Source organism: Artibeus jamaicensis, unplaced genomic scaffold (assembly GCF_021234435.1).
Source record: "Artibeus jamaicensis isolate MK-2021 breed Jamaican fruit bat unplaced genomic scaffold, CSHL_Jam_final contig_511, whole genome shotgun sequence".
Lineage (NCBI taxonomy): Eukaryota > Metazoa > Chordata > Mammalia > Chiroptera > Phyllostomidae > Artibeus > Artibeus jamaicensis.
The window spans coordinates 3,177,558-3,202,794 of NW_026521866.1; the positions used below are offsets into that span (position 1 = coordinate 3,177,558).

Sequence of the window (25,237 nt, forward strand, 5' to 3'; positions counted from 1 at the left end):
GCAGAGGATCAGCACTGCGACAGGGGACGGCAAACACTACTGCTACCCGCACTTCACCTGCGCTGTGGACACGGAGAACATCCGCAGGGTGTTCAACGACTGCCGAGACATTATCCAGAGGATGCACCTCAAACAGTACGAACTCTTATGAGGCGTCCAGGGCGGTGGGCGTGCCTTCTGGCGTCTTCCCTCCGCCCGCTGTCTCTGCTACCACACCTGGCAGAGCAGTTATTTCCAAACTACCTGTCAGCCCCAAGGTGTGGCAGAAAGTAGTGAGTTCCCACCGTCCTCTGCGCTGCCGTCTGTCCTGCTCTGTGTCCTCTCCATGTGTGACCGCCAAGCCTCTGGCTACCTCTTTACCCTCAGGTTTGGTTTGTAGCTCTTGTTCTCACTGAACATGGCCTCCCCTAACCTCCCCACCCCCGCCCATTTGGGTCACTGAAAACCATCCATTCTCACCTGGGTGACACTACAGTGAAATTTCTCTGGGTGGGGGCTCCTGTTATTCATCCATTCAGTGATTTGTTGATTAATTCAAAACTTGATAGATGCCGGAGAAGCACACTTTTCCCGAGTTACGTGGCATGACTGGAGAGTCACTTGTGCAATGTGGTGAGCCAGGCTTTCCAATTCTAGCTTTAAGCTGCAAACGGAAAAGAGGCCCCCTCTTCTGATCTGCATTAGCCCAAGATTTAGAGGAGGCCCCAAGCCACAGAATGGCAAGAAAACATTTTTTTCAGTAATATTTTGAGTATCTGCCAGCCTCAGGCATTTAAATTAAAGCTACTTTGAGCCTTTTAGGCTCAAAGGCAGAAAACCTACCACATTCACTACTGCAAAGGTTATCCTGTCTAAAAATGATTCTCTGGATTTTCGCAATGCTTGGGCAACAGTCTCCTTTCAAATATTATTTTTGTTGTTATTCTATCACTGGTTTATTACAATGTACAGACCACAAAATGTAATATTATTTTGTATAACTCCTGAAGAAAAATCCTTATAGATTTATGTGCCTTGATTATGGCCATACCAGTAAAAGAAATGTGTTTTTATTGTGCTGACAGCTAAATGGCAACATAACCTGCCACTTGCTCAAAGGAAGGGAACAAACAGTATCTGTGGAATTTAGGACATCTTATCAGGACACTGAAAAATACTCCTTGATTTTAAAAAATTATATGTACACATATATTATACACATCACTCTTCCACATCTTACAATTAATGCTGACTAATATCACAAGCTTCTTCCAGGAAACCAAGAATGTTTTTTCTCTCCAGACAAGATGTTTATTGATTATTTTACTATTTAAAGACTTTTACAAGTTCCCTCAGTGGGAATCCATCATCAGTAAATAGGAAGAAAAAGACAAAAGGGTGTCAACATTTGTGTCTACTTAGGAGAATCAAAGGATGACATTTTCTTTTGAAGAAGACGCATTACAAAACTTTTATTTAAAATATGAAGTCAAAATGTATGAAAGATTTGCAAAGGCAGCCTCAAAAGTTATGATACTCTAGAAAGTAAGAGTCACTGTAGCAGGAACATTTACATTCTCTCCACAACCACAGCTTTGGCAGGCAGTTCCCTTAGGTCAAAGGTAATCTGTGATGATGTCCGAGGTTACAGTTCAACAGTACAGGGCTAGAGAGGTCATGGCCTGGCCTGCATTACTTCAGTGACTTCCTTCTAGTCTTCTAGTCTTTGTTAAGTATTTTAAAGTTTATAATGTAATTAGCATTTTTAGAATCCTTTATAAACTTACCCAGTTTTAAATACTACTAACTTTAACATGAAAGGATGGCAACTTTATAGACAATCAAGGCAACAAACACATATTTTATTTCATTATCACCGAATCCCTGCCCCTCTCATTCTTAGCTTTTTGACAAAACTCTCAGTTGAAATGAAACATATAAAGCAGAACTTTTGAGTTTTCATTGCGCCTTCAAAATAAAAAAATGAAGGAAAATCTGAACAGATATACCCCCACATATACAGACACGAAACGAAACAGTACATTGTTACATGCACTATTACTCAGTAACTCCCCAGTAACCAAACTTTCTATTTAAAAGTTTGACTGAAAAAAAGAACTACACTCTTAGAAAAAATACAAAAAGAATATATTTTAATCTGGCTTAAAATTATCAAGATATTTATTTTTAAAGACAAAGCCACTTCCTAGTCCATTTTTCACATTTATTTTGATCAATGACAGACATTAAATTCAAATTTAACAACTCAGTCTGCTGGACAGAAAATTACACTTACCTAAAAATTTGATTCTATTAATTTAGCACAGAAGTACAAAAGTCTGTGTAAATAATACATTCCTGCTTGTAGCATCTGTACATTTATTTTCAGTGTACAGCTTTATAATATATAGGAATTTGAGAACAGCTTTTTGGGAGGACAGAAGCAAACCCAGTGTTTGGTTTGTGTATAACTAATCCCAAGTGTGCTCCAAGGCTACTGGCTCCACCTTGGGGAAGGAAGAACTGTCTAGTGCATGCATATGATGACATTAATAGCATTTACATACTGTACAGTTATCATCTTTGATTATACAGATATTTGATATAATGAGAAAGCACAGTTGTCGTAGACTACATGTTCCATTTTTATAGCATGAAAACAGTACAATCAACTATTTATTCTGCAGTAATTTACACCAATGATTTAGAATTTTATGATGTGCATAAAGACAGTCTATTTTGGTCTCATCTCACATGAGCACTGCCTGATGTTCAGTTTCTTTGGCTTTGATATTTATTACTAAATGCAAAAAGTCTCCTGCTCTTCACACTGTCTTAAATTTTCTGAGCAGCTTACAACCAAGAAGAAAAGGTGAGGCTAGAAGTCCAAGGTCAACTAATATAATGACCACAAGGAACCCAGCTGCTCCACAGTATGTGATCAGAACCGTGTCCTCAAGGGGAAGGTAGCACTTGGCCAGGGCATGCTTTGTGGGCGTCATGCTGCCCTGGAAAGGAAACAAGAATGTTATGCTGCAGTAAGAGCTCCACGCACAGCTCAACACATCCATCTGACTCAGAAACAGTGGAGGAAAGGCAGCCTTCCTGGCTTACTTAGGTGAAGCAGGGAAGTAGCTCTCCTCACTGGGAACTTAAGGAGGCACAGCCTTCAGCCTACCCAAGCAGTGGTGAGAGGGGAACCAGGGGTTCCTCTAAAGTAGTGAGCATACCTGAAAGCTACTCAGAGAGGCATGGACATTTAGAGGCAATGGTCATCAAGAAACAGGAGTACACGGCTATTCTTCATGCACTTGGTGGTAAAATAAGCAATGTGTCACCTACATATAAATGTGCTCGAGGCATCTGAATGGGCTTTTCTGTTTTTGGTAGATATTTTTGCTGTGGGGAATGTTGTCATTTACTACTTTGAATTTAACAACATGAGGTTTTTCCCATCTTTTTATGAAGTAGAAGCACCCAACATAAAAGCATTATGAACTGGATGCTGCAACCCAAGGGCAAAAGAAAGGAGCTGAAACATCAGGTAATCACTAACTGAAACAACATCCTTAGTCAACTTATAAGAGCTGCAGCATTCTTCTGCCGGAGTAGATGGGCACCTTTGAACAACAAGACAAGATGGCTGAGTACAGCCAATGAAGCAATGGTCCAGTTTCCTTAAATAAACACAGAGAGTCTAATATCAGAGGACACTGCTGTCCCTGAAGGATAAAATACTCTGTAAGCTGCTCCTCCCTCACCCCTCTGGAATAATGCCAGGAAGGTGTTCAGACAGGGGGCAGTAAAACAAACTAAGTGTGCCTGTGGAGACGGGGAAGAATATTTACAGCTTTTGTATATTTTTACAGAGTGTAGCAATTAATAGTTGACTACCGTGTTAATTTCAATACTTATGAAAGCTTTGAGACAAAAATAAATGTTCACATTACCATGATGAAACTGGGGTTGTGTCTGTTCCTCCAGCTGAAAGAAGGCACACTGAGCTCGGGGACCCCTGGCCCGTGGAGCACCTCGCAGGCGCTGTGCGTGTGGCCACTCAGGACCAGGCGAGGCTGGAGCCACCACAGCAGCTACCGTACCCAGGGGACAGCAAAAGGTGGTTAGTGCTTGCAGAGCTCTGCTAGGACCCAGAGCTAGGCCACTGCTGGTTTCTTTAAGTTAAATATGAAATCCCTACTTCATAGGACTGCTTTAATTTTTCCTTAAACTCCTTTGGTTTATTTAGACTCTATCAAAAGTAAGTTCAGGCTGTTAGAGAGAATCTATTCCTCTTATCCCAGACTTCATTATTGTTATAAATATTTACAAATTTATTTTATAAATGCATTTATATGTTATTATATATAATATATATTATATAAATATATATTTAAGAAAGAGCATTTTGAGAATCTTTAAAAATTTAACTCTTAAGTTCTAGTTACATTTCCAAATACATTTAAGTTGGTGGAAAAACCCTGAATAAAGAATAGCTGAGGATATTATTAACTGGATATTAGGAAATAGAAGTGGATTTACTAGGTGGGTGGGAAGGAACAAAACGATGACACAAATATCGGAGATACTGCCAAAATACTGCCCTCTGTCCCTCAGTCACACTAACAAAAGTCACCTGTCTTTGAGTGACTTTTTAGAGTCTGGCACACTGTCAAACCTTTTGTGAGGCCTCCCGAGAAAGCACGTCATATCTCTCCTTAAAGGGAACGCTCCTTTCTTCTGGAGGTGCAGCGTCCTCCCCAGAACAGTTAGCATCACTTCTCCGGTAAAGTGGAAAATGCTGTCCGGGATTTAGAGAAGAGTGAGAGGTGACTTGTATAGTCCCCTGTGTAATTCCACCAAATATATGGAGCTGCTTTCTCCCCACCTCACCTGCAGAAGGACTGGGGCTGATGCCGGCCGCAGCTGCCCATTCTTACAGTGGCTAGCACGCTGTTTCTGGTCAGATATCAGTCCATTAACCTAGTAAACCCATTATTCAGTGCACGTAGGAAGGGAAGAGGGAGCTGAGACACTGGGAAATACACGAAGTGCTCCAATTGGCAGTGCCCTTAGAACATGTCAGAACAGAAGGACCTGTACTATTCAGATGATCTCCTACCTCTCGGGAGCAATTCAGTTTGTGAGAAATTTTCACGAGTTCAGCTTCTGCTTCAGAGCAAATGTTGCAGCCATCCCCTTCCAATGCAACACTGTTGACCATCACAAAACTACCGGGAGCAAGCAGAAAGTCAGGGGGCTTTCTGTGTGTTACCTTCTTTGCAATAATGAAAGCTAGGCATCCACAGGGTAAAGAAACACCCAGAACAACTTTAAATCTCAACTGGACTAATCTGTGTTTGTAGGCAGGAGTCAATTCTGAGAAAACAAAATAGCATTATTGGGCATGAAGTCTAAGACATGGTAAAAGGATATGTAACCCAGAACTTGTGAGAAATCCAAGAGTACAGAAGCTCTGAGGACACACTCCCACTGAGCTCAGCATTGAACCATGTGTCCAGGGGCAAGTTATGTAGCCTTTCTGTGCCTTATCTGCAAAATGGGGATATAAATAGCACACCCACACCATCGCCATTGTAAGAGTGAAATAAAATAATACATAGACTAGGGCCTGCCAGTAGAAAGTACTCGGTGAATGTTAGATATTGTTATTACATAAATGAAGTATGGGCAACGTTCGGTTATGTTTGTGTACTCAGCAAACAGGCAGGGTTTGGGGGTGGGAGTGCTGGTTACAGCTGACTGGTATGGATAATCCCAAGTGGAGTCAGTTATGGTTCTCCTTTGCAACCACTTTACTTTACTTACATTTTCTATAAACTCCCATTAAATATGCTTTTATTTCCTACCCTCATATTAACTGGGCATGAATAAGGTACCTGTCATAAAGACTGACTGAAATTTTAAAAATTTTAGAGATGAGCCCTGGCTGGTGTAGCTCAGTGGATTGAGCGCGGGCCTGCGAACCAGACAATCGCGGTTTGAATCCCAGTCAGGGCACATACCAGGGTTGCAGGCAGGTTCCCTGCAGGCCAGTTCCCAGCAGGGGACGCACAAAAGGCAACCATACATTGATGTTTCTCTCCCTCTCTCCTTCCCTTCCCCTCTTAAGATAAATTTAAAAAAAAATTAAAAAAAAAAATTTAGAGATGAATAACTGACTAATCAAATAATATGATCAGTGTGTTTAATTAAAATTTCTAAAGCTTTATGCCCTATATCAAGTCTCCATTATGGCTCAGGAAAGGAAGCTACTAGAGACTGTTCTATAGGCAAAGGAGGGAAGGAGTGAGCATTTGTGGAGAACCCACTGAAACCTGGTCTCTGGGAGCTTCCCTAGACTTTACCATTTGATGGGCCCAGTGAGCTGCTCTGGGCAAAGCCAACAGAGTGCTGGATACCATGGGAAGGGGTTGATCAAAACAGGGGGAAAAACCCTCTCCCACCTTTTCCTTCCACTAGGTCTGCAGCTAGAATAGTGTGTATGTACTGCCTGGTCCACTCTGCTGCAAACACACACAGAGACCAGAAAGGGTCCAGGGACAGAGATGGGCACAAAAACTGCCCTGCAGAGGGGGAGCCGGAACTGATGGTCAGGCTAAAGGGTTAAGAAGCTTTGATCTAAAAATCAAGGCTGGTGGAGGGGGAGGGGTAGGCACAGAGCTGCGGAGCACAGTGAGCAAGCACACTTGTCATCAAATCCTAGGACACCATAACCACAGAAACATCCTTTATAAAATGAAATAAGTAAATTTTGAATAAAAAATACCCCTTTACAAAGTGGACTAAATTATATTACCCAGAGACAGTGCTGACAGAAAGAATAAAATTCCTTCAGTAATTAGGCAAAGTCATGTGACCCAGTTACTGTGGATTGTTGGGGAAAACTAGTGTGGCGACTCCGGTGGGGACCATCAGTGAGGACAGCCTGGGGCACCTTTGTCGGAGACTGTAAACCAGGCCAGACAGACCATGGGTCTGACCCAGTATGGCAGTCACCTTAGAAAAATTAAGTTTCCAAGGACTAAAGGACATTGAATTCACAAATAATACTCACTTGATTCCTTTCCATGAAAACAGCATTTCAGGGTTGAAAACTTTATCAAATCGTTTTATTCTATATGTGTCCATCCTATATTCAATTGTAAAAAGGAACATTTTTCAGAATAAGCTACTTTAAAACCTCTTAAGAGTCATCATGAACACACACACACACACAAAAACACCTTTCGAGATTTGAGCCCCCAACTAGCATTGTTAGTTCAGAGCTCCCGCTGGCCCCAGGTTATCAAGGTGCAGCTCTCGACTCCACCACTGACTGATCGTGAGGCCTATATGGCAAGTGACTTAGTGCCCAGGGCCTCCATTTTCCCACAGGTACAATGGGTAAAATAATTGGAACATATAAAGATTAAATGAGTTAATGTATGGAAATAAAGTGCTTAATGCAGGCTGGCACATAAGCACTATATAGTTAGCTATTAAGTCTAAATTATCTTGTTTTCCAATTCCCAAAAAAAATAACTGGCCATTAAAACTAACTTTTAAGTTAGAATCACCAAAGGCACACACAAGTCATTCATTTAAGAGATTTGTTGAAGGTGTACAGCGCACCAAGAAAATGCTTACCCTCATGGAGCTTACACTCCAGAGCTTACATCTTACACAAATTTCTCCCACACGGCCCACGTAAAGCTTTCACCTCAATTTTTGTAGTTTCAAAACTATAGTTAGCGAGAGCACTTGTTACAATACTGCTTACTGGTAGTGGAAGCCAATGTCATGGTTGCCAGCAACCACCTTCAGCTGCACATGGGGCGGGTGTCTGAACATCTTCTGAAACCTCGCCACATCATCTGCCCAGGCCTGTGGGATAAAAGGTCACTGTTGAGACCCGAGAACCTTCTCCTCCCTGTGACTCCGTATTTGATGGCGAGAAGCTAATTCCCCTGTCCAAATTACATGTCCATAAAGCTAATACAGAACTTGGACTTTCTAATTTTATGTCAAACTTTTTCTTAAAGTAACTTAACATTTCAATTATTTAATTTGATGCCAAATTTTAATTAAATGCTATCCTCATCGTAACACATTAAGTGGCAACATCCCCCCCCCCAGTATTTGGTTCATACAGCTGTTATTTCACGATCCCTTGAAGACAATACATGGACCCCAGCTTGAAAATCACATCATCACATGTTATAAGAACAGGTTCTTAGGTTCTCACAGAGTTGCAGCCATGATGGAGGCATAGAGAGAAATGCTTCACTTCCTCACACAACCAAAAGAAAGATAATAACTAATTGAAAAACAATAAACAACCAGAACTGCCAGAATATCAAACTGCATGGAACTCTGACAACCAAGAAGTTAAAGAAAACATTCATCCAGACTAGTAGCAGGGTGGAGACGTGGAGACGGGCAGCTCAGCAAGCGGAGAGAGAACCAAGGAGGTAAGGAGAGGCTGGCAGATGGGAAAACTAAAGACTCGAAGCCTCTAGCTGTAAAATACTGTGGGGGTTGTGAAGGCAGGAAAAAGTCCCAGTCTCACAGGAAAGTTTGTTGGAAAGTGGGGCTAGAGCAGAACAAGAGACGGCATTATTCCCTCTCTGACCGCTCCCCCACAGACAGCACCACAACACAGCAAAGAGAGTTGCCCTGCCCCAAGAAATCTAAGGCTCTGCCCCCTTACAACATAAAAGGTGCTCTGAGACAAAAAAAAAAAAAAAAACACATGGCCCAAATGAAAGAACATATCAAAACTCCAGAAAAAGAGCTAAGTGAGGAGATCGACAACCTATCTGATGAACATTTCAAAACACTGGGAATCAGGATGCTCAGAATCTATTGATCTCGGTTGCAAAATGAAGAAAGAAATGAAGGCTACACAAAGTGAAATACAGCAAAATATACAGGGAACCAATAATAAAGGGAAGGAAATGGACTCGAATCAACAATTCGGAACAAAAGGAAGAAATAAGCATCCAACTAGAACAAAATGAAGAAACAAGAATTCAAAAAAATAAGGAGAGTCTTAGGAACCTCTGGGACAACTTTAAATGTTCCAACATCCTAATCATAGGGGTGCCAGAAGGAGAAGAGGAAGAGCAAGAAATTGAAAACTTAATTTAAAACATAATGAAAAAGAACTTCCTCAATCTGATAAAGGAAATAGACTTCCAGGAAGTCCAGGAAGCTCAGAGAGTCCCTTAGAAATTGGACCCAAGCAGGAACACACAAGGCACATCACAATTAAGTTACCCAAGATTAAAGATAAGGAGAGAATCTTAAAAGCAGCCAGAGAAAAGAAGACAGTTACCTAAAAGGAGTTCCCATAACACTGTCAGCTGATTTCTCCAAAGAAAACTTATAGGCAAGAAGGGGCTGGAAAGAAGTATTCAAAGTCATGAAAGGCAAAGACCTTCATCCAAGATGACTCTATCCAGCAAAGCTATTATTGAGAATGCCAGGGCAGATAAAGTGCTTCCCAGATAAAGTGAAGTTCAAGGAGTTCTTCATCACCAAGCCCTTATTATATGAAATGTGAAAGGGACTTCTCCAAGAAATAGAAGATCAAAAATATGAACAGTAAAATGACAACAAACTCATAACTATCGACAACTGAACCTAAAACACAAAACAAGAACTAAACAAATGACTAGAACAGGAACAGAATCACAGAAATGGAGATCACATGGAGGGTTATCAGTGGGGAGGGGGAGAGGTAGAATGGGCAGAGAAGGTACAGGGAATAAGAAGCATAATTGGTAGGCATAAAATAGACAGCGGAAGGTTAATAATGTTATAGGAAATGAAGAAGTGAAAAAACCTATATGTACAACCAGTGGACATGAATTAAGGGTCAGGGGGAATACTGGAAGTGGGGGGAGGGGGAGGCCTGCAGGGTGTACAGGGGATAAAGGGGAGCAAAAAATTGGGACAACCGTAATAGCATAATCAATAAAATATACTTTAAAAAAAAGAGGCACTTAGGAAATGTCAAGTGAACACATGTGTATCCACCAAGACAAAGATAAGAACAGCTTCAGCATTAGCATCTCCCTATGGCCACAACTGAGGAAGTGAGACCTGATGACAGTGGGGGAAAAACAAAATCTAACTACTAAATCTTGAGGATTATGTTCATATAGTTCTTATTTTTATTAAGCTTAAAAACATCAACTGGATACTCTAGGGTAGACAATACCTAGTTGAATAGTAATCAACTTCATCCTAAAAGTTTTAAGTACAGCCCAACCTAGGAAAACATGTTGTGTAGAGAGTTCTTCAATACATTTACAAGGACTTCACTCTAACCAATAATATTTAAAGTTAGAACAATATAAAACAGAATAGCACAAGATTAGAAAAACACAAAATGTTGCCCTTAATTTGGAAAGCAACATATATATCCAATCTCATTTTATAACTAGTTGCTTTTTACTTACAGCATTCCATTATTTCATATTTAATTTTGAACCAAATTATAACAAACATCACAACACTATAAACTGTGGGTTTCTATCATATCTGGATGAAGACTTTCTTTGTACAGCTTTTGGATTGTCCTGTGAAATACCAATGAATTTCTAATATCTTCCAAAAAATCATTAGTGACTAAACATTTTTAACTAAGAAGCAAGAGCTCTTTTTTATTACTATTAATTCCAGAAATGTAATAAGCAAAGCATCGACCACTAAGGTGGGAACAGCCTCTCTTTCCATCATTTCAATCCAGGCAAAGGAACCTTAATCTAAGACCAATGGCTCCTTCTGCACCTTTCCCTGAGAAGAAAGAAAATAAGATAGTAGCAAATAATTTATGTAGCACAATTCTTACAGTTTTGGGGTTAAATAAGAGTGTGAAGTCAAATTACATTTCAATGTGTATTTGGTAATTTAGGTGACAACTGAAATAGCATCCATCTTGGCAGTTTTCCCCTTTCTCAAGAGGTTCGTGGGAATGTGCTTTCCAAAAAAGTGATGTCTGGCTACACTACATAGTTCCTACATAGGCAAATGTAAGATTAGTCAACCTAACTCAACAATGGCATTAGACACAGATTCTAATAATCTTCAAAACAGGCCATACATTTTTAATATGGAGACTAAGCAAAAAACTTCCAACCCTAGCTGATACTGCTTCACGCATTTTCTGGGTTACCTGTACAGGACCTTGAATGAAAGCAGGATTAAGGTACCAGGATCAAAGGGTCCTACCTGAGAGGAGCTCCACTTTCCTTCATCAAAGATGTCCCCCAAAATGAAGACAACTTCCGGCTGCAACAACCACAGAGCTGTCTGGAAGGCTCTCTCCATTTGCCATTCTCTACATGCCATTAGGAAAAAGGTATCAGTCTATTTATTGGGTGGAGCCTACATCTGTCTTATGGGCCATTTAAAAAGGTGAACTAAATGGTACCATTCTCCTCCCATGGCCCCACCCTCACATTCCCATCTACTCCTTGCAAAGGCCAAAGCACCCATATCTGATTAAACATGAGGAGCAAAGGTACAAAGGAGAGTCAGGCTGCCCCTCCCAATATCAAAGGCTGACTTCCCTGTATGGTACCCACAGATCCAGCCCCACAGTGCACCACAAAGCCATCACTCAGTCATGAGAGCCCCAGGGGTCAGAGTTTAATGCAGCTTCCAAAGCTGCCCAATGGAGACTGATTTTGCACCACACTGAGGAGACGGAGGCATCTGGCTTAACTTTCACTTTTTCCTGAAGGAATCTCAACTTCTTGCCTTCAGAGTTGAGAAGAGACAATGAGAGAAACAGACTAGCCAATATCAAAACTGTAAATCCTGTAGACTTCAGACATACAGCAATCAGCCTTTAAATGAGACAAACAAATAAAAAGAGCCTGGGATCTGGAAATCTAACAAGCAATGGCTTAACATCCCAGTTCTACCCAATAACCAGTTGTGAAGTTTTGAGAATGTTGCCTACTCTGATTCCTAGTTTCTTCATTGGTAAATGAAGATAATAAAAACCTACTTTCACAGAACAGTTACAGGATTAAATGAGATAGCATTTGTAAAGTGCTGACACACACTGGGTGTTCAAAAATGTCAATGCTTTCTCAACCTTCCTCCTCTCCTCCCTAACCAACTCTGATCTGTGTCATTTTCCTAAAAGTCTCAGTTCCTCCCTCCTTTTTAAGACATGTTCCTGGCTGCTTCCACCCATCCCCTGCAAAAGAGAAATGTTCTGTCCTGGGGGATATAAATGGGGGACAGTAATTTTTGCTCAGAGGAGACTTTTCAGGCCCCATGTAAATTGCTGCTTGGTACATCTTCACTAAAAATACCTCTCAAAATACATTTCTCAGGTTTTCTTGACTTAATGTTATTTGACCTGGAAGAAAGCACGTAGGAACAGCAGGAGCAACAGGACAGGGAAGACTGCTTGGGGTACGGCTCATAAATAAAGCACAATTTGTAAGATACAAACGAGGACAAGGGAGCTCAATCTCACCCTGGCCTTCTCTATGCCATGCCTATTCTGGTTTAAAACTATGAGTAGAATAGTGTATCAGCCCCTCCACCTGCCCTTCTTTCATCTAATCTTCCTCATCCACCCCTGGGGACATCACACATCTCCCCCTGCCACTCAACACAAGGTTCATTTATATCCAAAGCACTCCAAGGACATTCCTACTTGCAGGAATAGGCTATAAAAGATGAACTTTGAAGACATTATGCTAAGTGAAATAAACCAGTCACAAAAGGACAATTACAATTACACTTATATAAAAATGTTTAAGGTGGTAACTTTTATATTATGTGTGTTTCACCACAATTAAAGTTTTAAAAAGCCTTCAGTGGGAAAGCAGAAGGACTACATTTGGGCAGAACTAAGTTGGAGAGACAGGAGCTAATCCTCTCCCCAGGGGAAGCCACAGACCTGCTCTGCTCCTCCTGCTCAGAGTAGACAAAAAATCAAGTGAGCTCAAAATTACACCAGTGACTGTAAGAGGTGTTCACCAACCTAACCCTGTGCCCACCCCTATCCAGGGGTATGGGAAACATATCTTCACTGACCACAGCCATGTGCTGGGCATTGCTATGGGCATTTTCTTCAGGAGTTACTCATATTAACCCAGTTACAAACAAGGAAGGAGAGAAAGGCTCACAGGGCCCAAGTAACCTGTCCAAAGTCATGAGACTCAAACCTGGACCTGCCTTCCAAATTCTGGGTCCTATATATAAAAGATGCTCAGTAATAGTAAGTTGAAGAAAAAGTCAAATGTCCCATGTTTTTCTGTGAGAGGAAACAATTAATGAGCACCCTGAAGTCCTTAAGCCTGACCTATGGGGAGAGGACTATACTTTTGTGCCTACAGAATTTCAGAATGATTCCTGATTTTAGCTCCTACCTTCGTAACTTGTCTAGCCAGTGGCCTCTTATTTCCCCAAGCAAGTGGGTATCAGCCAAAAACATGGCTTTCAGAACAGTTTCATGAGTCTCTTGTTCACTGTGGTAGGCTGAAGTTTTTACCTTAGGCCAATTACACTGAAAGATCACTAAGTAATAGATTAAAAATTCACAAAATAGAAGCACAGCAAAGACAACAGCTATGAGTTTCAACAGCAAGAAACTCCTCCTCTTTAACAGAAGAAAATTCAGTCTTCCAAACCCAAATCTGATAGTAGCCATTTCTCCTGCAGAGGAGCTGCCAGCAACCAAGATTCAGATCCATCAAGAATTCACCAGGAGGAAAGTGGAATCCTGGGTAAGATGCAGATGGTGTTCAGGTCTTAGCCATGTACCTACAGAGAAAAGTGAAAGGTTTGGATTATGTTTCTCAATAATACAATTACCACTAGCTCTTTTTGATTAAGAACTAATGAGGTACGGAATTCTATCTACATTCCCAACAGCAGAGAACAAATTATCCTCTACTCTTACAATGATAATACTGTATGTATGATAACTGATAAGCATGACAACTGGGTATGCCAGAATAATGCTATTAGAATTCCTTACCCCCTAAAATGATAAAATTTTATCACCACTTCGGAAATTATTAAATGAAAATGTATCAGATGGATGGTTTAGTAGATATAATAGGGAAAGTCAATAAATATTATTTGAGTATAATTTGACTCCTTTTAAAAGGATTCACTAACAACCTCCAGGGCCTTAAAAATTAATAGGCCATAAACCCTTTCTAATGTTTTGGTGTAGGCTCATTACTTTTCTACTCTTTTTTCCATAAAAGAGGTGACTATTCACACACAGTGTGCTTCAGAGATCCAAGAAATGCATTCCAATTTGGGTTGTGGCCTCTCAGCTCTGGGCTGAGGACAGGCTCTGACAGAGCCATCTCTAAAAACAGTGTTCAGGTATTTTACCATGTAAAATGTTCACCCACATTTTTGTGCACATCATACATAGGATTATTATACCCATTGTATGTAATCATTATACAATCATGTATAATGAGCATCCTTATTTTTTCCTCAAAAAATTTGACAAAACAGTGCATATTATACATGGCAAAATATGGTATGTAAATTTTCACAATATGAGCTTTTCACCTGCCTATTGGCCTTAAAACTCTGGATGGCCTTTCTGTAATAAGACATGTATGAACAGTGGCTTCTCTATGGGAATCTTTACAATATTTATGGATTCATCTGAGTCATAGATGAACTTTGCACTGTATAAAGAAAGCATCTATTTTTTCCCTTTTAATTGAATTTATTGGAGTAATACTAATTAACAAAATTATACAGGTTTCACGTACACGATTTCAAAACACATCATCTGTACACTGTATTGTGTATTCACCACCCCAAGTCAAGCCTGAAAGCATTTATTTTTGACACCCCTGAACAGAAAGGTTAAGAAAATGATGGCCTGAGATAGGATATAAGAGGTGACATTCTATTTAAGGTTCCTCAACTAATATTGCTCAAAACAAGAATCTTAAAATGAATGGTAACCTGGAGACTATGGAGCACTCAGCTGTGGAAGCAGCTCCAGAAGTCTTGCAGGGCAGGGGCACTGGAAGAGAGTCTAACCATAGATCCTAACTGAGCCACAAATAAAAGAAATCCTATTCTGCAAAAATGATTTTCTAAGATGAATCTAGGAATCTTCCTATGGTTGGTTGATAAGCAAGGAGTCAGGAACAGTCATTTTTGTAGCGTCTAAAATAATCTCTGTAAAATGCAGTTTTCTGAACTGCTTACACTTGCACATAAGCGCCAGCCTCTATAAAGTGCTTTGCTTATTTCACAGTGATGTTGTAGAATAACTGAGCACTACATTTGGGAAAATTTTAAAAACTTACCCAAGAAAAATAAATAGGGGCAAACGTATTTTGAGCTATTACCAAAAATGTAAAACATAACCCCAGAATTGAAAATATGTTCAGAAACTGACAAAATGAGGACATCATTTGGGATTATTCAAATAGAGCACTGACAGTTGTTCTGCTATGTTAGGAAATACCATACTCACTCCCATCTGTGGCTTTTCAGAACAGATGAAATACCACAGGAGTAAAATGAAGGCTTTGTGCCTCAAGTCTACATCATTCCTCAATCTGCATTTGAATGGCATTAAATGTAATAAGCACTGGTCTATTAAAGAGAGAATTGTTCGCAAGTGCTAGATGTTAAATATGACCTGTCAGAGAGGTCAGGAGCAGCTGTGAATGTAACCTGGGATCATTGCTCTCACTGGAACTCCAGTCAGAAAATCCATCGTCTTTATCAACCAGGTCCAGCCCATCAGTGATCACATGCCATACCTTGTACCTAGAACCACCTCGCCACCTCTGTTGTCTAAGGTTGAACCACACGTGCCACATAACTAGAGTCACCACATACTTTATCTTCCGACTGGGGACACCCTTGGAAAAAGTGCATTAATGCAAATAAAAACAGGACCACGGTATAAATTAGGATTGTTCCAGGCAGCTTGGGATGTGTAGGCATCCTGTGGATCATTCTACCCTATAAGCCTTGTACTTAATGATGTAGATGAGAAGAAAGTCATTTATCTATGCACAAACTTTGGAATGATTGAAAAAATGTTAGTAACATTCTCCAGTGTATCTAAGGGCATAAATTCTCTATTTGGCTAATATTCATAAAAGAAGAGAGACTCTAAGGAATAATGGATATATTATTTAATATCATTTAATTTCCTTTGTTTGGATTCAGTAAAATACCTGAAAAGCAACCATTTGATCTTACTATTTAATTTTCTTTCAAAAGGCTTAAAAATCTCCTAAATCCTAAAAGCTGAGGCCAAAACAGCAGTTGAAACATCCTAAAACTTTAACGTTTTCTTAGAACACAGAGAATGAGTTGAGGGGAAGGAACTCCAACCTTCTGGGGTTGGGTGTAGAATTCTTCTAGTATGCAAACCTTGGCTGTAAGTTTCCCAAGATAAATACCAGAATGACAGCTTTATAATGCTCTTCTATACCCATGTCTTCAATCAGAGAGCAATGTGTTTCGCGAGTGATGACTAAGATCAGGAAGGAGAGATGACTGGTCTGAAAGCCAGGAAGGCGATGCTGCCTCACAAGTACGGCCCACATAGTGGGATTCAGGGACCAGAGAGAATACAAGACTGCAGTCCTCCAGCTTCCCTGGACCAAAAAGTGCAGGACAGATGACACAAAGAGGCGATCCATGGGTGTGCATTCTCAGGCCACACAGCTCCCTTTGACCTGATTCCCATGCATGTTTTATCCTACAGAGCCCTCTCAGCTGCACCCAGTCCCTACAGGCTACTGCTGCCAGGATGACTAATTTGTCAGCTTAGATAAGAAGGGCGTGGGCCAAAAGTTAGGAGAGCCCCGGCCCTTCTCTCAAACCCCTACTTTTTCTTTCCACAGAGAAATAAAAATTATCCGAGGGAAAAGGAAAGAGAAAGAGGGAGAGCAAGCAAGCTACTTGGTGCTATTACTTATTTTCTTGAGTAAACCCTAATACCATGTGAATCAGCTCTCTGTTATAATGTGATTATCTTTTTAAAAAAATGGAACTCAGAATGAAAACCATATTTGATAACTTCTGGCACCAAATCCTTAAACAGAATTCCATTTGTTCAAATCTTGGAAAACTACTTTTCTTGCTCTATCCAAAACTCAGTTTTGTCAGGATGGGGGAATGAAGAAATTACTATTCGGTTATGTCAGGATTAGATTATAGAATAAAATTTATAATCTGAAGAATTCCAGCAGACTCACTGCAATAATTTAAACAGCCATAATCAGGATAGGGGGAATGAAGACCAGCAGAGAACAAAGGCCAATAATTGGAAGAAATCTATAAGCCGTGACCATCTTGGGCTGAACCTGATTTTCTCCACTCATTTACTGCCATGCACTTTCTAATGCTTCACATCTAAAGTCCCCATATACTTTCCTCACTAAAAGTAAACCTTAAATTTTATCTCAATCATAATAAAGAGGCCAATGACTTAAAATCACCACTGCCACACAGCCTAAATAACTATATGCTACTATTATCTTTTGCCCAGGCTTTTTTACAAGCTAATGCAGAGAAAATGTATTGTCCTAAACTAAATGAAAGGAGGGTCTGCTCCTTCATCAGAACAGTATGACTACTACACCCAGGCCCAATGCAACCACCTCTCCCTGCCTTATTAATAAATATTATCCATCTTGTATCACTAGACTGTAAAACCAGGACATGGGAGGTTTGAATAAAAACTATATTCTGTATGTTGCTTTCTTGTAAGTAACGAATAATTCTGTCCATATTAGAAGTTTTCCTTTGCACAAACTGGTTTGAGTTTAAAAAGCAAAATTAGGTGGATCTGCTCATGTACGGATACACTAAGGATTTGGAGAAAGCATCCCAGGAGGTCCGGCCACAATGGAGACATAGGTAGAAATGCTTCATTTCTTCACACAACCAAAAGAAGGACAACAAATTTAAAAACAAAAAAACAATTAGGACGCCAGATATTCAAACTTCATGAAAGTCTGACAACCAAGGAGTTAAAGACACATTCATCCAGACTGGAAGGAGGGGCAGAAACCAGCAGTTGAGGCGGAGAGGACCCACTGCCAAGGAGGTGACTAGTGGACCAGTTGGTCCCACATTCTTGGGCCAATAAGCTGGGAAGAACCACTGGGAAGCAAGACAGACCGCAGAACCCAGGGTTTCAGCGTGGGAAACTAAAAACTCAAAACCTCTGGATGTAAAAATCTGCAGGAGTTGTGGCAGTGGGAGAAACTCTCACAGTCATGGGAGAGTCCATGGGAGAGGCCCATAGGGTCCTAGAACACACACGAACCCACCCATCTGCAAATCAGCATCTGAGAGGCCACAATCTGCTTGTGGGGAGCGAGGGAAGTGATGGAAATTATGGCTAGAGTAGAGGCAGCAAGTGGCATTGTTTCCTCTCTGTCCCCTCCTCCACAGACAGCACCACAACACAGCAAAGAATGTTGCCCTGCCCTGGTGAATACCTAAGGCTCCTCTCCTTACAACACAGCAGGTGTGCCAAGACAAAGAAATATGGCCCAAATGAAAGAATAGATCAAAATTCCAGAGAAAGAGCTAAGCAAGGAGGAGATGGACAACCTATCTGATGCAGAGTTCAAAACAATGGTAATCAGGCTGCTCACAGAAATGATTGAGTATGGTCACAAAATGAAGGAAGAAATGAAGGCTATACAAAGTGAAGTAAAGGGGCCCTGGCTAATGTAGCTCAGTTGATTGAGCATGGGCTGTGAACCAAACAATCCTGGTTCAATTCCCAGTCAGGGCACATGCCTGGGTTGCGGGCCAGGTCCCCAGTAGGGGCACTTGAGAGGCAACCACACACTGATGTTTCTCTCCCTCTCTTTCTCCCTCTCTTCCCCTCTCTCTAAAAATAAATTTTTTAAAAAGTGAAGTAAAGGAAAATATAGAGGGAACCAATAGTGAAGGTAAGGAAACTGGGGCTCAAATCAACAATTTGGAACAAAATGAAGAAATAAACATCCAACCAGAACAGAATAAAGAAACAAGAATTCAAAAAACAAATGAGGAAAGGCTGAGAAAGCTCTAGAACAACTTTAAATACTCCAACATCTGAATGATAGAGGCGCCAGAAGGAGAAGAGGAAAAGCAAGAAATTGAAAACTTATTTGAACAAATAATGAAGGAAAACTTCCCCAATCTGATAAAGGAAATACACTTCCAGAAAGTCCAGGAAGCTCAGAGAGTCCCTTAGAAATTGGACCCAAGCAGGAACACACCGAGACACATCATAATTAAATTACCCAGATTTAAAGATAAGGAGAAAAATCTTAGAAGCAGCCAGGGAAAAGTAGACAGCTACCTACAAAGGAGTTCCCAAAAGACTATCAGCTTTCTCAAAAGAAATCTTACAGGCAAGAAGGGACTTCTTCAAAGTCATGAAAGGCAAGAACCTATATTCAAGACTACTCTTCCAGCAAAGCTATCATTTGGAATGGGGAAGGGCAGATAAAGTGCTTCCCAGATAAGGTTAAGTTCAAGGAGTTTATCATCACCAAGCCCTTATTATATGAAATGTGAAAGGGACTTATCTAAGAAATAGAAGATGATCAAAATTATGAACAGTAAAATGACAACAAACTCATAACTATCAACAACTGAAACACAAAACAAAAGCTAAGCAAACAACTAGAACAGGAACAGAATCACAGAAATGGAGATCACATGGAAGATTATCAGTGGGGAGGGGGAGAATGGCGGGGAGGTATAGGGAATAAGAAGCATAATAGGTAGGCACAAAATAGACAGGGGGAAATTAAGAATAGTATAAAAAATGGAGAAGCCAAAAACACACATATATATAACCAATGTACACGAACTAAGTGGTAATAACAAAAAAAAATTTTAAAGCAAAATTACTAAAATGCTATTGTTTCCACTCCCTGAGTTCAATTTGCCACTATTAGTAAACTCATCAAATGATAACTCAGCAGGAAAACTATACAGGCCTTCCAACTACAGTTTTGGCCTAGAATCAAAAGGCAGACACATGCTTCTCACCACCCCTCCGGACTTGTCAGTAAGGAAACTAGATTCTATATGAAAGGTCCTGAAAGACCCTGGTAAGAAATTAAAGTGCTGAATCTGTGGTACATATTCATAACATTCATACTTCTTATTCCTAACATCATAGGTAATGACTCTAAGAAAACAGCTTAGGCCCTGGCTGGTGTGGCTCATAGGACTGGGCATCTTCCAGCAAACCAAAAGGTCTCCAGTTTAATTCCTGGTCAGGGCACATGCCTGGGCTGTGGGCCAGGCCCCTGGTTGGGGCCGTGCAAGAGGCAACCACACGTTAATGTTTCTCTCCCTCTTTTTCCCTCCCTTCCCCTCTCTCTAAAAATAAGTAAATAAAATCTTTTTTTAAAAAAACTTAGTAATACCTACTATCCTGCAATTTTTCCAGAACGTAAAATTGACCCATCACTGGTTTATAAAATTAGCTTGGTGGTTTGTGACCAGAATTTTAAAAAATAAAACAGAACAGAAAATACTAACCTATACTACATATAGTAAAGGCAAGGCATAGCAAAGTTTATTTCACAAAACTTTTTTCTCCATTTTTATTTATGTACATGTGTCTGTGTGTACTGGTCATGATATACAATGTATTTCTCATTGCACTAGGCTCTAAGCTCCAGCATACAGGGACTTTGCCTTGCTTACCTCCATATCCCCCCTACTCTCTTGTACCTACAAACAATAGGTGCTCAATAAATGTTTGTGGCAATAACAGCTTATATTTAGTCTTACTTCCCCAAACACTTTAGAACTATACATATTACTGCTCTTTTGGTCCATCATCTGCTTTTAAATGCTTAACAGTCTACATACATCACAGGAATGAGAAGAAAATATAGAAGTTGTTCCTGTTTCCTTTGATCAAAGGGCCGGGCAGAAATTTAAAGACTGGCAAACAGATACACAGAACACATTTCTCACCAGCCCTGTATTGGACTCAAAAAAGAAACACTACAGTAGCTCTCTAGTGAATAGGGAAGTAGTGACAATCTTCCCTGAACCTCTTTGAGAAAACAGCTTTCTTCTAAAAGGGAAGTACACAGAAATACTTGGTAGCTTCTGAATCCTACCCCAGACCCCAGCTATGTAATCCAGGCAGCTGGAGACATCTCTGTCCTAGCTATGTTATTTCCCAGTTTGTGACAGGACAGGATGATTATTAACAACAAAAAAAGGAAAAGAAAAAAAACAGAAAATAACAAAGACATGAAGAAACTGGAGCTCTTGTGCATTGCTGGTGGGAAAAACAGTATGGTGGTTCCTCCAAAAATTAAAAACAGAATTACCATATGATCATGCAATTTCACTTCTAGATATCTACTCAATTGAAGTCAGGGACTCACACAGATATTTGTACACCCATGTCCATAGCAGCATTATTCACAATAGCTAAAAGGTGCGAAAAAAGCAAATGTCTGCTAATGGATGAATGGAAAAATAAAATGTAATATATATACATTTATACATGATAGAATATTTTTCAGCCCTTTAGAAAGGAAAAAAATTGACACATGCTACAGCATGGATGAACCTTGAGGACATATGCTTAGTGAAATAAGCCAGTCACAAAAAGACAAATACTGTATGATTCCATTTATGAGTTGGAATCAAATTCCCTACTGTAGGTGTCCCTAGTGTAGTCAAATTCATAGAAACAGAGAATGGAATGATGGTTGTCAGGGGTTGGGAAAGGGAAAATAGGGGATTGTAGTTTCATGTGCATAGAGTGTTTTGCAAGACAGAAAAGCTCTACAGCTTACTTGGAAATGTGACTATACTCAACTCTATACTAAACACTTAAAAGTGAATAATATGGTTCAAGAGAACAAGAGGACTAACCCCAGACTGGGAGAAAATATTTACAAAAGACACATCTAATAAAAGACTGTTATCCAACATATACAAAGAAATCTTAAGCCTCAATAAAAAAAAAATTGCTCTAAAAGTGTCATTAAAAATTGGCAAGATGGAAAGTTTTATGTGTATTTACCAAAATTTTTTTAAAATTTAAAGTAATGAAATTCTAATACATGTTAGAGAATGGATGAATCTTGGGGACATTATTCTAATTGAAATAGCCAGTCACAGGATGACAAATACTATGATGACTCCACTTACTAAGGAAACTAGACTAGTCAAAATCCTAGAGATAAAAGTAAAACAGTGGGTATCAGTGGCTGGTGGGATGGGGAGTTATTATTTCATGGACATGTAGTTTCAGTTTGGGAAGATGAAAAAGTTCTGGAAATGGATATTGGTGACAGTTGTAGAATAATGTGGATGTACTTAATGCCACTGAACTGTACACTTAATGTGGTTAAAATGGTAAATTTTATGTTATGTAAGTTTTGCCACAATTTCTTAAAAGAAAATAAACATACGCAGAGAACCACACAAGTTAACAATATCCTGTAATAAGGGCTTTCTTTCAGAGCTAAATCCATCACTCTTAAATTTTGTTTTAAAAAGTCTTAGGAGCCTTAGAGGTGTATCACTGAGGCACCTTCTCCCCTTTTAAAGAACAGAACTAGTAGATGAGACTGTGTTAAGTGTGAAAGATGTAAGTTGGCTTGTGCTCCCCCAAATCAGAGCACCTTTACCTGAAATAAAACAGAAAATGTGAGTTTTGTTGCTAAATAATCTTTCACTCGTCAGCTGTTATTAAAGTGGAAAATACATCACTTCTTAAAAGGCACATGGCTGTTGCTCTGTGGCACATGGATAAGGAACCTCACCAATAATAAAAATAAAGCGGCAGCGGCAGCAGCTGAGAACCACAGGGCTAAAAAAAAATGGCATTATACTGTTGCTCAAGAATGGGTCTTTTAAATTATAGTATAAAAATATATATACAAGGCACATATACATCATTGTTCTATTTTGCCAACACATAAGAATGGTAGCTGCAATCTATAATAGGGAGCGAAATAATTTATCCATTGACTAATTTTTATCTTAAAATTTTTTAACATCTAAATCCCCCCCCCAAAAAAGCATTAAAAAGGTTTACTATGCACTGACCTGTAATTTTTTTCTCTTGCTCGTTATCTTAAATATATTACCAAAATGTCAATGGCTATCTGTGGTTAAAATTTTCATCTCAAGTGGTATTTTAAAACAGATGTTTTTCAGTCTACATCAGTAAACTAGGAAGTGAGAAACCCCTACGATTAAGAACATGGGTCTCACTTAATAGTGATTTTCTAGCAAATAACTAACCTCCAAAATACTGTCTTTTAATAGATTAACGCGATCTTAAAAGGGCAAGGAGTTACCAGTTTTCCGTGACAAGAAATAGTAATTAACCTAGAAGCACAACTTATTATGGCATAGTTACAATGACACATGTAAAATCCTACTTGCACTGGGCTCTCAGCACGACACAGACCAGATCGGAAAACCCCTGCACAGCACCCCCTGCAAGGGCCCCAACTTGTCACACGTCCTCCGAAAACCGCCTAGCAGCTCCTTGGCTTCCTGTTTCCGCATTGACTGGCGTGGTTTGGTCACGCTGAAACCCCGCCCTGAGACCTCAAGCCTGGCAGAAAATCCCGGAGTCCGTGAGAAAGGCGAGTGGAGCATCTGGGAGAAAAGTCAGTTGGGCACGCAAAAGCCTTTTGGACGAAAAGATCGCCTTCGTCCAGGCCAGGGGAGGCGGGCTCAGGACTATCACGGGCTCTGTTCCCCGGCCTCCTTGCAAGGAGCGTGGCCCGAGTACTCGCTTTGTAAAAAATTTTATTTGTATTTCTTCCATTATCATTTATTCCTCTTATATCCCCTCCCCCACCAAGCACCACTCTGTAGGCCACATCCATGAGCCCTTTCTCCTTTTTGTTTAATACCTCCACAATTTAACCTCTCCAGCCCACTAGTAACCCCTTCTTCAAGCAAACTTCCGCCCAGGCGTGGGAGGCGGGCTTCCGCTGTGCGCCCCGCCCACCACGCAGCGGAGCCGCGCTCCCAGCATTCCGTGTGAGCTCCGCGGCGGTGCTCGCCTTTCCCCGGAAGCTCAGGTGGGGGGCCTAAGGAAACCCTGGAGCGGTTCGGGGGTAGCAGGCGGCTCTGGAAAGCCAGCTGCTCTGACCTTAGGACAACGTGTTGTCCATGCAGTCCAGGGGTTGCTCCCTTTCCCTTCCGCCCATCAGATCGTGCACCTGGAGGACTGCCATATGAAGTGCCCTCAAGAAAAGTGTGATGAATAAAGGAGGTGGCGGTCAGAGTGACTATTAAGGGTTTTCTTTCCTTTTTCTTTTAACTTACTTTACTGTTACAACAGTGTAGCATAGCGTGACTGACTTTTCAGAGTTTTTTCCTTTGTTTTAATCCTCAAAATAAGCCTATAAATCACCAGGAATCATTATCCCGTGTTGCAAGAAATATAATGAAGATCAGAGCAATAATCACAGAGTTCCAACCAACCAATTCTCGTAGTTTTCGCAATCTATGAATATAGTTAATGTAATATAAGAACCATATAGAAAGCAACCAGTGAAACGCCTGGTATATGGTAAGTAAGCAGTAAGTGTTATTTATTATTATTATTATTATTATTAATAAGTGGGAATATTGTAATATTTTAAAATATGTCCTGGTGAACAATTTTAACATCACCAACACTGGGAGAACCAGAATCTGTGTGCACACTGACATACAATAGGAAGTATATGCAGCATCACTTTTAAAGTATTCTCACGAATTAAAAAAAAAGAAATGTAAATCTATTTAAGCCTATAATTAATTAACTACAAGCTTGAGGAAATGTAGGAACCAAATGAACACCTTCTATTACACCACCAGGAAGCAATGAGCCATCTCCAGAGTGTGGGGAATTCTACAGATCGAATGACCCAATTTCTTTTTTCAACAAATAGCATCAGAAACAAAAGGAGGAGGATAAGGAGGGAAATCTGCTCTAATGCAGGCTGGAGAGACATATTAACCAAATGCAGTTTGTGGGCCTTGATTGGGTCATAATTAAACTAGTTTTTTTTTTTAAACCCATTTTTAAAAGGATTGGGTAACTTGGACGTGGAGTAGATACTATATACTAAAGAATGATTGGTAATTTTGCTGTAAAAAATGATATTTTGGTCATAGGTGTTTTTTTTAAGATTAGAAAAATATACTAAAAGTATTTACAGGCAAATTATATGATTTCTGGAATTAGCTTTCTTACTCCAGAAAAAAGAAA

General features: G+C 40.1%; 2 protein-coding genes across 8 annotated transcripts in view; one reads left to right on the forward strand and one right to left on the reverse strand.

Moving 5' to 3' along the window:
* Positions 1-2,796, forward strand: part of GNAL (G protein subunit alpha L) — a 163,460-nt gene extending 160,664 nt beyond the window's left edge. For all 3 annotated transcript variants that reach the window (XM_053668810.1, XM_037147977.2, XM_037147978.2), the window contains one exon: positions 5-2,796. In XM_053668810.1, the coding sequence (XP_053524785.1) occupies positions 5-151 (147 nt within the window). In that variant the 3' untranslated portion in view covers positions 152-2,796. The remainder of the gene's footprint in view (positions 1-4) is intronic.
* On the reverse strand, positions 1,821-23,914 carry MPPE1 (metallophosphoesterase 1). Of its 5 annotated transcripts, none has more exons than XM_037147981.2 (10): positions 23,889-23,914; positions 13,383-13,776; positions 11,218-11,326; positions 7,760-7,863; positions 7,055-7,129; positions 5,099-5,207; positions 4,870-4,959; positions 4,655-4,777; positions 3,930-4,070; positions 1,821-2,987 (listed from the first exon to the last, which is right to left on the reverse strand). In XM_037147981.2, exons 2-10 carry the CDS (start codon positions 13,661-13,663, stop codon positions 2,805-2,807), a joined length of 1,215 nt encoding a protein of 404 aa, XP_037003876.2. In that variant the 5' UTR covers positions 13,664-13,776; positions 23,889-23,914; the 3' UTR covers positions 1,821-2,804. The 5 variants fall into 5 exon arrangements, with proteins under 5 accessions (XP_037003876.2, XP_037003874.2, XP_037003880.2 ...); XM_037147979.2 differs by lacking the exon at positions 23,889-23,914 and adding an exon at positions 23,406-23,826; XM_037147985.2 differs by lacking the exon at positions 23,889-23,914 and adding an exon at positions 23,406-23,823 and having other exon boundaries at positions 13,644-13,776.
* Between the last annotated feature and the right edge of the window lie 1,323 nt (positions 23,915-25,237).